At 37.7% G+C, this 12,929-nt stretch overlaps 1 protein-coding gene and 2 non-coding genes across 4 annotated transcripts; 2 read left to right on the top strand and 1 right to left on the bottom strand.

The window, feature by feature from the left end:
• Positions 1 to 53: 53 nt before the first annotated feature.
• haspin (histone H3 associated protein kinase) lies at positions 54 to 8,678 on the bottom strand. 2 transcript variants are annotated; one of them, XM_043238294.1, is made up of 18 exons: positions 8,431 to 8,678; positions 7,544 to 7,717; positions 7,313 to 7,417; positions 7,060 to 7,227; positions 6,888 to 6,975; positions 6,306 to 6,781; positions 4,672 to 5,413; positions 4,246 to 4,414; positions 3,821 to 3,978; positions 3,305 to 3,490; positions 3,000 to 3,085; positions 2,846 to 2,908; positions 2,598 to 2,689; positions 2,436 to 2,515; positions 1,986 to 2,074; positions 1,034 to 1,176; positions 363 to 465; positions 54 to 274 (listed from the first exon to the last, which is right to left on the bottom strand). In XM_043238294.1, the coding sequence occupies exons 2-18, from the start codon at positions 7,708 to 7,710 to the stop codon at positions 70 to 72; spliced, it is 3,120 nt and encodes a 1,039-aa protein (XP_043094229.1). In that variant the 5' UTR covers positions 7,711 to 7,717; positions 8,431 to 8,678; the 3' UTR covers positions 54 to 69. The 2 variants fall into 2 exon arrangements, with proteins under 2 accessions (XP_043094229.1, XP_043094238.1); XM_043238303.1 differs by having other exon boundaries at positions 8,516 to 8,676.
• Positions 8,679 to 9,454: 776 nt separating this feature from the next.
• On the top strand, positions 9,455 to 9,527 carry trnar-ucg. The gene has a single exon. It is a non-coding gene; the product is annotated as a tRNA-Arg (tRNA).
• Positions 9,528 to 10,273: 746 nt separating this feature from the next.
• On the top strand, positions 10,274 to 10,346 carry trnar-ucg. Its single transcript has one exon. It is a non-coding gene; the product is annotated as a tRNA-Arg (tRNA).
• Positions 10,347 to 12,929: the final 2,583 nt, after the last annotated feature.

Raw genomic sequence — 12,929 nt, 5'->3', positions numbered from 1 at the left:
TGTATTTGCCCTGGACAGTTCAGTCGAAATATACAGGTCTATTTATTGGTGTTAATTAAAACAAACGTTTCACTGAAATAATTTGCAGTTCCTAAGAGCTTCTGTAGCTGACGGATAATTGAGGATCTCCGACTGGAATGATTTGAGGGCGCTCTTCAGTGTCCTCTGCTGGTTGCTCTGAGCTTTGCTCTTGTATTTCATGCTCAACAGTTTATCAGCCAGGTAGTGAAGCCACAACACGTTGGAATGAGGATTATAGGTGGACCAGCAGTTACTGAAACAAACAAAAAAAAACAATAAGAATCAATTGATTTAGAATGATAGAATTTTAAAGAGGTTTTGCCTAGAGCTAAAGCACATACTCATTTTCTTTCTTCATTAGACGGTAGATTTCAAACTGATAATCTCCCTGACCCATAAACAACTCCTCATCATTGGATATATCACATGACACCGTCAGCCCATCTAAAAGAGACAGAGAGAGAAACAAGACTTCAAAATTTACATTTCCTATTCATTTGTATCAGGCTGTAAAAATCACTTCAACTCAATTCTAACCAAAACATTTGAATATTTGAAAAAAAAAAAAAAAAATTCAAAAGAAAACATTATATAAAGTAACATTAATTTAAACAAACCATGGCTGAAAATTCGGTTCAATGTTGATGTTTTATGATATTAAAAAATCCAAATTGTGATGTATTTCTTTAGATGCAGTGGAGAAAGTCAAGGAATGTCTCCACCATTGTATGAGTGATAAGAAGGCATGCAAGATTAATTTAATCTAAGCTAACATCTACATAAATCAAAATTTGAAGTGGATCAAGAAAGTTCCTTAAAGTTCTATAACAAGAACGGGTATTGTTTCTTTTAGGACAACTAAAACATTTTAGATCCACTTCAAATATTGACCACTGTACATCTCTAATAGTTAATAACCTGATAAGATGTGACACTAATGCTATGAAGACACGTCACAAGAACAAACTATTTATAATATTATTATAAATAAATAGTTTAGTCATAGACGGACCTATCTCCAGGCGTGAGAGCGAGTAGTCGATAACGTTGACGTGAACTCCTCCTGTCTCTATGGAATGCTCTGTTCCATTCAGAATGAACTCGTTGTGCTTGTGCTTTATGTTCTTCACCAAGATGTTTCCCCAATGAAGATCTCTGAAATGTCAGCACAAAATGTTTACATCAGCTTACACAGAAAAGGCCAAGTTCCATTCCACAGCCATATCGGTCACAAATACAGTTTAAGAATCGTGCTTTTTTTTCCTTTTACTTGGGAGTGCTTGTCCTCTTAATTAAAAATGTACAAAAAAAATTACGCTTTTCTAAATTTCACTTTAAAGCAATATAATAAGTAGAGTAGGACAAATAAGTTGCCAATAGCATTAATAAAAAAATGTATTGTACTACAGAGGTTTTCTGATGTTTAATGAAGCTCAGATGTGCATAAATGAATGTGGAGATTAATGTTTTAAATATACAATTTTGAATACAGAAATATTAAAAGATGTACACCAGATTTGTTCAAAAACACACTTTTTTATTTATGAATGAAACACTGCTATGTTTGCATCCAGAGCAGCAGCTGTTACTTCATTTGAAACTATTGTCTTTGAAAGAGCTAAATCATGCAGCCATCACTTGATCTGTGGGTGCACGAGTGAGTTCTCAAGACTCAAAAGCATGTGTAAACGTGATGCATTACGTTGGAACCCGCATGAATGAGTAGAACATATTATCAATAGCCACAATCCCGCTAATAACCGACTTTGAATGATGCGAGCGTCACTATGTTGTGAAAAGCTGCAGCCGTGTGCAGCATGAAGAAGAACAACACGCTACATGTTTCCTTTTCCGTCATAGACTCGCTGCAATTAACAGAAACCCATCGTAGCGACTGAGCACTTTAATTCATGTGCACGTGATGAATTTATAATGACACTTAAATTTCATCGTAAACATATTACCTGTGTTCAAAGCACAGCGCTTGCTCAGCTACAGCCAAAGCTGCAGTCACTTGATGCAGAACACTCTTGGCCTGGACCACAGAAGACAGCTGCAAAGGTACACACAAACAAACTTAAGTTGTCACGATACACTATATTTTCAAAGTATATGGACACATTTAACAGGTTTAGGTGATTTTTTTTAAGAGTTCACCCAAAAAAATTGGGATTTATTTTTAAATCAATTATTCGGAGGATGAACTTAACTGTAATTAAACCCGAGATTCCATCGAGAGCCCACTCCACAAAACTTAGTTTAAAAATAATCCATATAAGTTAAAACAGATTTAAAGTTGTTGTAACTAAATGACTTTTTAAACCATACAATGACAAAAGCATCAGGTCAGTCACTGATGTTGGGCGATGGAGAATAGCGCACCCTGTATAAAGCTATTGTGTGTACAAAGGTACCTTTCCGTTCATGTTTTCTAGATCACTCCCTCCAAACTCAAACTCCAGGATTAAAAACAGCTGCTCTTCATCAAAGAAATCTGTGCCAACAGAATGAATACATTAATAGACATTAAATAACACAATACAATTAAACAGCATACAAATAGCTTTTTAGCTTACCAGGTCTGTCATTTTCAGAGCCCTTCTGGCGGTCAAACTTGTCCCAGGCTTTGAGCAGAGCTTCCGGATAGCGTCCACGAACACAATGAAGACTAAAAAGTAAAGAAATAGATTATTAAAAATAGAAAAAAAAATTACAGTCACCTCCTTCGTGTGCTGTTCTTCAACATTATAACTATAACACAGACACACTTCCATTCACTAAATTTTATACTTTTAAGCTAGCTAAGAAAAAAAATACTGCATACTTGTTGAGCCCAATGAAACTGTCTGTCTTGTTAAACTCCTTCGTGTTAAGGCTGCTCAGCTCTCTGTTGGAACATTTAAGATGCGTTTAAATGTTTACACACCATTAAATTCCAATTAACAATAGATTTGCTGAGCTATGCCAGGCTTCCTTACTTGGATATGATGATTTCATGGAGGATTTCTCCAAATGTTTTCTGGTGTTCACCATTGACCTGCTGAGTACCTTCTACCGGGATGATCTATAGAAATGACATTTACACAATTATTAATACAATAATACTGTAATTTAAAATGTCACCAAACAAATGACCAGAGTTCTATTCCTACATATACAGATGCATGCATAAATTCACAATTTATTTTAAATACCTTATATTTACATTAAATTGCCATGTGATATGTCAGACAGTAGTCAGTACATTACAATAAAACTATTTGCGATTAAACTGTAAACATACTTTGAGAGCAACAGTCTCGTTGAACTCATTTACGGTTGAGAAGACCTCTCCAAATGTGCCTTCACCGATCTTGTTGCAGTGTTTCATGCGAGCTGGAGGGATACAGTCATTGAAGGAAAGCGGGCCGCTTTGCTGACATTCCTGATAAACCTTTTCTGCATCACTTATATCTTCGTCATACGAAATCTAGACCACAGATAAAGGAAGACCATGGGGAATAAAAGAAAAAGAGAATAGAGCCAAGTAAGCAAGTGTACCCTCACTCTGAATATTTTTTGTTTTAAAACAATGCTCTATTACATGTTACTCATATTACAGTTACATTTTACTGTAGACATTACACTAACTTACTTTTAACAGATATTTGTACGTGCTATGTATACATACATAAATATACTGTTGCTGTTGTTTTTTTAACCTGTCTTATTCTCATAAATAAAGGAAAGTTTATAAGTCTTACGGATATACTTTCAATTGTTAGTTTTGAAAAGTGAACACAAATCAATATGTTTTTACCATGGGGGTGTTCATGGTGGACCGGAGCATGCATGACTGTTTAAATCTGGACGGTGTGCAGACGGGAGAACCAAACAGATCTAGACTGTTTTCAGCTGGAAACCTGCAGCTTGGAGACTTCAAGTGAGGCTGAACCAAGCGTTGAGGGGTGGGAAATGCTGTGGTACACACACACACACACAAACAAACATTCAGCAATTTATACATAACAGGTACTTTTAGGAAAGGTGACAAGCACTTAAGGCCATTTTACATGCTTTCAAGTTCTCAAAGGGAGAGAGGTATTTAAATAGAGGTGGCACTGAAAGCTAGCCGCCAATCATGTTCTGTGTAAAATGTCCATTAAGCTCTTAAATATGCATACTTTGGGGAGTTTGGTGTATGAATCAAAGACTGGCTTCATCTAGCCCGCTCTAAACACATACCTGTTTTCTTCTTATGCAGGGACAGTGCTGCTTTTAGTCGGCCCCAGGAGTGTGTTGTGAGTGTGTCAGGAGTGGCCAGGATGGAAGATAGATTCATTTGCTCCATTCTGAGAGGTGTCACAGCCAGGCCAACCTCACTGGTGCCATGCAGCCAGCCGCATGTTGATTCCTACATAATTACAGGGAAAGAATTAAATACCAAGCAGATGAAACTCTTGGGTAACTCTTTAGCCAAACACTCACTTTTAGGATCTTCTATCATGACATGCCTACACTATATAACAATAATTTAATTATAATGGATTTATAATAGTTGAATGTTTGCACAAAAAGAATACAAGTACTCATTCCATTTTAAGTTAACAAACATTTATAAAACTTTATTTTACTTTTAAAAGAAATGTATTGTTGACAATGATAACTGACCCCTGCTCCAGCAGACAACATGCTGCCACAGGAACTGAAGTCTCCTGATACAGCCTTTGTTCGCCCTTCCTTTTTCTTGCGCTTTCCATTGAATTCTCCAGTACCCCTCTTCGACCAGCGGCTGGAATTAAGTCCACTCACGCAAACCTTACGACCGGTGCCAGAACCAGCACCTGTGCGTTCTTTAGGCACAGCAGGTGGTCGTGTTTTGCTATGAGCTGCAGAGGCAGGTGGAGAGTCCGGAGGTAATTGGAATGACCCAGACAAGTGTTGAACAACTGGTTCAGAATTACTGGGAGTCTTATTTTTTGGACTGTTTAGGATAATATTCCCTGTCCCCTTAAAAGGTGAAGAGTGACTTTCCCCGATACGGGTGTATGGGGACTCGGTACAGGGTGCTTTTGTTGGCCCATGGTAGACAGAAGGATATGCACCCAAGTCAAGACGTGGAATTCTGACAGTAAGGGAAGATAACAGACATTCAGCTTTAAGACGCCCAATGAGTGACTGGTTTGAGTCATTTGTTCCAGCTAAAGGGGACGTGAAAAGAGAACTGGAGGAGGAGACATAGATTGATGATTTGGATACTGAAGATAAGCTGGATGATACAGTTACATAGGTTTTGCTGTTCTGAGCGGTTGCTGCCACAGAGCCAATCTTCTCTTCCCCTTTCCTGATGAAGCTTTGATGGTCTGAGGCGTCTGTTTTTTTGAGCATTACAGTTACCTCCACTGTGCGACACCTTTCAAACAAAACAGAAATAATCTCACTAAAACAATTCATTCAACTAAAACATTTTACAGTTTTACACTATCACTCAAAGGCTTAAACATATATACTCATTCTTTTTTAATTCTACTTTCCACATTATAAATGCGTAAAGTGGTATTAATAAAATAGTCATTTTAAAACAGTGACTATTATAATGTAGGTAAGTGTATGATTCACATTGGGTCTCATTCACTAAACATGCGTATGCACAATTGTTTGCGCGGACGTTTTCACGAATAAATAATGATTCATCAAAACCTTTTTAGTAAAATTTATTCTTAATGCACTTATACTTATACCACAAGTATGCAGAGAGAGCGTGCCTTTAGAGAGTACAAAGATATGTTTGAGTGACATTGAGCTTACGTCAGCGGATTACACTTTTAAATAGCAACTTTTTTCTGGCTTTCACCACCGACAGGTATTGTATTTATCGTTAAATTTCTTTTGCTTTGTGTTTTATTTTCGATGCCACAATTTTCTTTCTCTGGAAAAGTGCCGCTCCGGGGAAAGCCCTTATATGAAGCTGGTTTGGGCGTGTATTATGCAAATTACTAACATTGTGCACGCGGCGCTCATTTAGAAGACTCCAAAATCACTAACAAAAGAACGAGTTTAAGAAAAGGCTAGTGTGAGCATGTGCGCGTTGTGAATTAGGTGGAAAGTTTTCGTGAGAAGTTCAAATGTGCGTATAAATACGAAACACATACACAATTAGTGAATGAGACCCGTTGTTTTAAAATCTGTTTATATTATAAAAGTCATGTAGTGTAATCAAGCTTACAATACAGTACTGATACAAAACGACAGTGATTACGTGACAGAATTTCCACTTTTAGTGTGAATAAAAAACTATTACTCACCTCTCTTTTAACTCATCTGTTAAAGATTTTATGTGCGAACGTGGTGAGGCACAGCCAAAAGGGTTCGGGAGCTGTTGACTTGTCTTCTCCTGTGCCGTGTGATCACGTACTTTGACATTCTTCAAATTATGATGGCTGTTGTTGTTTTCTGTAGGCTGGTGAATTTCATCAAAGCTGAGGGAGGAGATCTCACTGATGGAGGGGTCTGGTAAATTTTGGAGCTGTTTGCAGACAAGGGAAGGGGTGCTTGATAGCAGGGGTCTTTTACTTGGGAGCTGCTGGTCATCGCTATCATTGAAAGAGACCTCAGCCAGAGCCGCGCGGGGCTGCGAGCGTTTGCGGTTCATGAGAGCAGTGTGATTCTTTGAGACATTTTTATCCATGGCGAATGGCCTTCTGTTCGCAACACGCTTGTTTTTGGAGAGTGAAGGAAGGAAATCATCTGAGGAATCTAGTGTGCGCTGAAGAACAACAGACTAGGAGGATAGGAAAAAAAGCAGGTATGTCAAGAACCCAGGTTTAATGACAGTCCATATGAATTTATTCTCTTACATATAGTACCTCTAGCTTTCAGTTACTTACAATCCTCTTAGTTTTGATAGGTGCCGGTGGTCTTTTGCGTTGTGTAACAAATCTGCCCAAATGGGTAGGTTCTGATACTTTCTTTGCACTACAGGGGTACAAAACAACCCACTCATGCTGAGTCTAACTCTACTTACTTTCATATTTTTAACAAAATATATATCAAGCTTACCCAGCACATTCATCACGAGATGTTTTCAGAAGGACTTCATTCTTCATCAAGGCGTCTTCCTCATTTTCACTGCTGCTGAAGACGATTATCTGTTTATTCCGTTTTGCCTTCGTTGTTTGAGTTCTCATAGCCGTTTTCCTTTCTGTTGGTTTTGCATTTGCCCTTTTTCTGCAGAAAAATAGTCATTTAGAACAGTGTTGATAGTTCATCTGTTCTATGTAATGTTGTTGAGTTGTTTTGCCACAGTCCTGACCTGGATGGTACGAACGGCGTGTAGTTTTCCTCATCACTTTCTTTCTCCCTTATGGCAGTCATGCCTTTGCTCTTTGCAGTGTGAGAGCCCGTTTCTCTTGCTCTCCTTAGAACAGAGAAAGGAATTTAAAAAAAAACTAACGCACTGTAACAGTTCGCCTATAGAAAAGTTAAACCAGAGTTTTGTAATATAAAACGGCAATGTTAATGAATAAATAGGCGTATGTTTTACCGTTTCTTTGGATGTGTGATCTCGGATATGGACTGATCCGATGAGGGAGTGCTTGAAAAAGAGAAAGCTGCTTTCTTCAGGTCAGGGGAGAACCAAGGCTCCACCTTTCGCATTCTTTTACTGTACGTCTTAATAAACACTGGCCCATTTTTTCCTCTTGAACTCATCTTGGACCTTTAGTACAAAGTAGAATTAAACCATTACTATAAAAAAAATGGACCCATCTAACCAATCGCAAGGTGAGCAAAAAAAAAAAAAAGCACAAATATAATTCCTCGGCTAATGAATGTATCTATGATGAATGTTAGTAACACAATAACTTAAACCAATTTCTAACACTTCTACAGCATTTAATATTATTTCATTTTAATTTAAATTCAATTGCTAACACATAGTAAGATCAAATATGGTAACTTTTATCTGTTAGCATTAATTAATGCAATGTAAAACAACATGAACATTTTCATTAGCCAACATTTACAAAGGTTAATAGAAGCTGTAAAAATACATTACTCATTGTTAGCTCAGTTTGCGTTATTCTAGTGTCACCACAATAATAGTAGATAAAAATAGATAATAATAATAGATAAAAATCAACCTGTTTTATTTTAGATGTAGATTTTCTAGAGATTTGCAAAAACTGTTCATTAACCCACGATCCACAAAAATCAAAGCACTTAAACACGAGGAGACAATGAACTTGAACGAAACCATCGAGAACATTTCACTGACAGTTTTCAAACTAATGTTACACATTTTGAACGTTAACAGATCAGACGGTTTGCAGTAACTAAAAACAGACTTTCGGAATAAATGTTATTTGAAATCATTTGAAAATAAGGAGAAATAATTCATTAATGCTTGACTGAATAAGGTTACACACAAACCTCTATACAGGAAACAGCCGCATTAACGTTACCATGCCCATAGCTTAGAAACCAAAAGCGTTATTGTGTTGACAGTTGAATTTACCTCAACAAATTATCAACATGTAGACAGAGATTCTCAAGATTACTTAATAGCTACGTAAGCATAAAACGCGAAGTCTTCGATTAAAGAAACAATAAACGATACTGAGGACAATAGCGATGAACCGCTTTACGTTCAAATCTGAAAACAGTTGCTGATTGGCTTTTTCTTCTTCACGTGTAATGGTGACTAGTTCCTTTGGATCATTACTGCCACCTTCTGTACATTGTGGGTTACAGTAGTAGTAATAAATAAATAAATAAATAAATAAATAAATAAATAAATAAATAATAGAGCAATATTAAAAACTTCTTAGAAAATTGCTGTCCATCAGTTAATGAATTGTTTTAATTATTAAAATTAGTTTATAATCTTTTGTATGTGTGTGTGTGTACATATATGTATATGTGTGTGCCTGGTATTTATCAAATGTCCCCACAAGAATAGGAAAGCCAGTAAATTAGGTAAATTTGGATGTTACCTTAAATCTTTTCCAGTTTTGATTGCATCAGACTGTCTTTGGATGCAAGGGCCAGCAAAAGCCCAGTGGCCTGACAGATAAGTCTTCGGTGCTGAGGCCTATAGGTTTAAAGCTCATCTTGGTCAATTTTGAGGCTGTTCTTAGAGTTTTGGTTGGGTGCACAACAGCTTTTCCAGTTTTGCTTACATCTTGCTATCTGTGAATGCACTTGGGATAAAAGAATTAAACGCCCAGTGACCTAATGGATAAGTCATCAGCCTTCGGAGCTGAGGATTGTGGGCTCGAATCCCATCTGGGTCATATTTGAGGCTGTTCTTTGAGTTTAAGTTGGCAGAACATCAGCCTTAAGTTCAGCTGGTTGAAAAAGACAGTTAGCTTCGAACTGGCCGTTTCCTTAAAGCTTTTCCAGTTTAGCTTACATCTTGCTATCTGTGAATGCACTTGGGATAAGACAGCTAAAGGGCCCAGTGGCCTAATGGATAAGGCATCAGCCTTCGGAGCTGAGAATTGTGGGTTCGAGTCCCATCTGGGTCATATTTGAGGCAGTTCATTGAGTTTAAGTTGGCAGAACCAGAAAAAATCTATAGTGATTAATTCAAAATTACAATATAGCCATTACAAATATACATAGGACTAAGCACAGAACCAAGCGTTGTGATGCTTAAAGGATGAAAGTTTACTTGCATGCGATAGACAATTCAAAATGGCGTTTTCTTGAAGCTTTGGCAGTTTAGCTTACATAAAGAGAATGCAAAAAGGGCCCAGTGGCCCAGTGGCCTAATGGATAAGGCATCAGCCTTTAGTGGAGCTGAGGATTGTGGGTTCAAGTCCCACCTGGGTCGTCTTCAAGAAACATCTTTAGCTGCAGAACACGAAACAAGAATTAGTGTAAAACTTGAAGCCTTCTGAATGTGACTTTGCTTTGATGACATCAAATTGTCTGTGAATGCAAGGGCCACCAAATCCTAGTGTCCCGACAGATAAGCCTTCAGAGATGAAACCTGTAGGTTTGAAGCCCATCTTGGTCATCTTTGAGGCTGTTCTTTGAGTTTCAGTTGGGTGCACAAAACAAATCTATAGTGATAAGCTGATAGTTGCAAAATAGTCATAACAAATGTACACAGGACTTAGCAAAGAACAGAGCGTTGTGATGCTTAAAGGGTAAATGTTTACCTGAATGCGACAGATAATTAGCTTCGAACTGGCCGTTTTCTTAAAGCTTTTCCAGTTTAGCTTACATCTTGCTATCTGTGAATGCACTTGGGATAAGAGACCTAAAGGGCCCAGTGGCCTAATGGATAAGGCATCAGCTTTCGGAGCTGAGGATTGTGGGTTCGAGTCCCATCTGGGTCGTCTTCAAGAAACATCTTTAGCTGCACACGAAACAAGAATTAGTGTATAACTTGAAGCCTTCTGAATGTGACCTTGCTTTGATTGCATGTATGTGAAGACTCATAGGTTATGAGGAAGAGCCAGGATACATTAAAGAAAAAAAACCCTGAAATATGGTGCGTATTTACTTTTTGGGTGAACTATTCCTTTAATAGAATCTGCTGCGCATTATTATTTCTAAAGATCAAAATTTATCAGACAAGAGTTATAGATCAGGTCTGTCCGCTTGGTACAAATGTTATTTTTAAATTATCAAGAACAAAGGACTGGAGATTTTTTCAAAGAATGGGACAAAATCCACACACAGATCACACCTTTGTGGAAAATTAAAGATTGTAATTAATGTACCTTTTGGAACTGAAAAAGTGAAATACTGGAAGATGGCAAGATGCACTCGAGTCCGTGATAAAGAGAGAGTTTCAGAAATTACCCACTCATTGGGCAGTGAGTGTCATCTCATTTTTACATGCGAGTAAAGCTGTAGACAGTTGGCATTGTACTTAAAGGAAAAGTACATGAGCATTTTTTAATATTGAAAAACGTTTGTGCATGAACACTAGCACACACCCATTACACAAGTACACTAGTGTTCTTTTTGTGTGATTACTCGGTTTCTGGTTTGCAGGTAGTTTATGTGGTTTTGTGCATTGTAATCACAGTATTTTGCTGGATATCTGATGAGCACACTACTGAGTGCACTGCAGGGCATCGACTCCAAGACTGCGATCCTACTGGGAAAAGTTGCACTCTGGGTGATGGTTTTTATATATGATAGATTTGTCAGTCTGTAGAAGTCCAGATAACCTATCTGGCACAGTGAGACGGAGAGGTTATCTGGACTTCTACAGACTGACCCGCAGAATAAAAAAACCTTCCACTGCTCATTCACTCTGCAGGTGAAAATATGTTTCGCATTATGTTAACATTGCACTCCTGGTCATTAAGTGAAAAAGTTGCTCATGCTAATCGAAGTACTCCTTCAGTCACGTTAAATGCTTGTTATGGTTCACAACTGACCACTAGATGGCAGCAGAAAAGCTATTATTGAATGTGAGGGCCCGAGAAGTCAAAGACGAGAAACACCAGCAGTCACCAGAAAAAAAGAAAGAACTTTAATTAAACTCAAAAAAAGTACCTTTACAAAAACAAACCAGGCAGACAGAGACAGACCAACAACAACAAACAAACAAAAAAAGCCACCAAAATGGACACCACGACAGCTTATAAAGAGAAAGATGGGCCCGTTACAAATTAAGAGGGAAATCAACAACACTTTACATTCAACAAAAGAAATCAAATCAAAAAGATAAACCAGACAAAAAAGAAACGCTAAATCATCCCCAAAGAACCTAGCCCATAACCAAACAACATAAATAGACAACTAAATATAATTAATAAAATCAGCAACATTTCCTTTTCAAATTGTAAAAAAAGAAAGGTTCAGAGAGCATTAGATGTGATTTTTCACACATGGATTGGCCACCGCAGAGTCCATACTTCAACTCCGATGAGAATCTTTGGGATGTACTCTAGAAGACTATGTGAACAGTTCAACTCTCCCGTCATCAATATATAATCTTGGCGAAAAATGTATGCAACTCTGGATGGGAATAAATGTTACGACATTGCAGAAGCTTATCAGAACAATCAAAGCTAAAGACAGTCCAAAGAAATATAAGTGTGTGTGTGTGTGTGTGTGTGTGTGTGTGTGTGTGTGACTTTTTTTTTTTTTTTTTTTCTGCACAGGCAGTGTACATTGATCATGAAATGTACACTGCCTGTACATTTCAATGCTTTTGTTATGAATAAAAGAAAAATAATTATAATAATTTTATAACGTGGTAACATTTACAATTGAATTCCACTTATTTTTACTTGGTGTTTTCTACACACGTGGGTGTGTTAAACACATATATGAAGTATAAGAAATATACATTACCATAAACGAATAAGGCCACAATTTGTATTTCGTCTATCTATCTATCTATCTATCTATGTTTTTGGATATTCTAAACTTACCGATAAGCGCATCCTGCCCCGTTTCTTTGTCTAACTTCCACGAGCAGGTCGCCGCCATTGTTGTCTTTTTTTCTTCGGCTGATATTCACACGCAGACCTGCTCGTACAGCGACATCCAGCGGCTGAGAAAACTTTCTACTTTGAGCTGATTGGAAGATTGCTTTCTTAATAGAGCATTATCGCCATCTACTGTGTAGTATCAAATAGTATTTGGGGGCTTGTTCATTTTACATGGTATGGGTCTAAAATGGACCAAGTTTGCCACGGTAACGGTTCTGTTCAAATGGAAATATATTTGGTTTGGTTTGATATATATTTCATTCCATTCAGTAGTTTATGTAACACAGGTGGCTCTTTCGGGTGTGTGTGAGAGCGTCGGGGAAATAATAGTGTAGGTGCCGGTTTGATTGGGCAGCGATTGCCAAGTGAAAGCATCCATTCTTCTGGGAGCAATTGATTGGGTGTGGTAATATACCTTTGCGGGGAGTATCGCGAGAACTTCTTCACGCGACTCAGAGCCTGCTG

This window comes from Puntigrus tetrazona, chromosome 1 (genome assembly GCF_018831695.1).
Source record: "Puntigrus tetrazona isolate hp1 chromosome 1, ASM1883169v1, whole genome shotgun sequence".
NCBI classification, from domain to species: Eukaryota; Metazoa; Chordata; class Actinopteri; order Cypriniformes; family Cyprinidae; genus Puntigrus; species Puntigrus tetrazona.
Note: the sequence above shows the minus strand (reverse complement) of the source record. Positions and strands in the feature narration are given on the sequence as shown.

Coding starts and splice junctions, on each gene's coding strand:
- haspin (XM_043238294.1), bottom strand. CDS start 7,710: ATGAGTTCAAGAGGAAAAAATGGGCCAGTGTTTATTAAGACGTACAGT. Junction 7,228..7,312: donor ACGCCGTTCGTACCATCCAG/GTCAGGACTGTG, acceptor ATTTTTCTGCAG/AAAAAGGGCAAATGCAAAAC. Junction 2,690..2,845: donor AGTTTCATTGGGCTCAACAA/GTATGCAGTATT, acceptor TTTACTTTTTAG/TCTTCATTGTGTTCGTGGAC.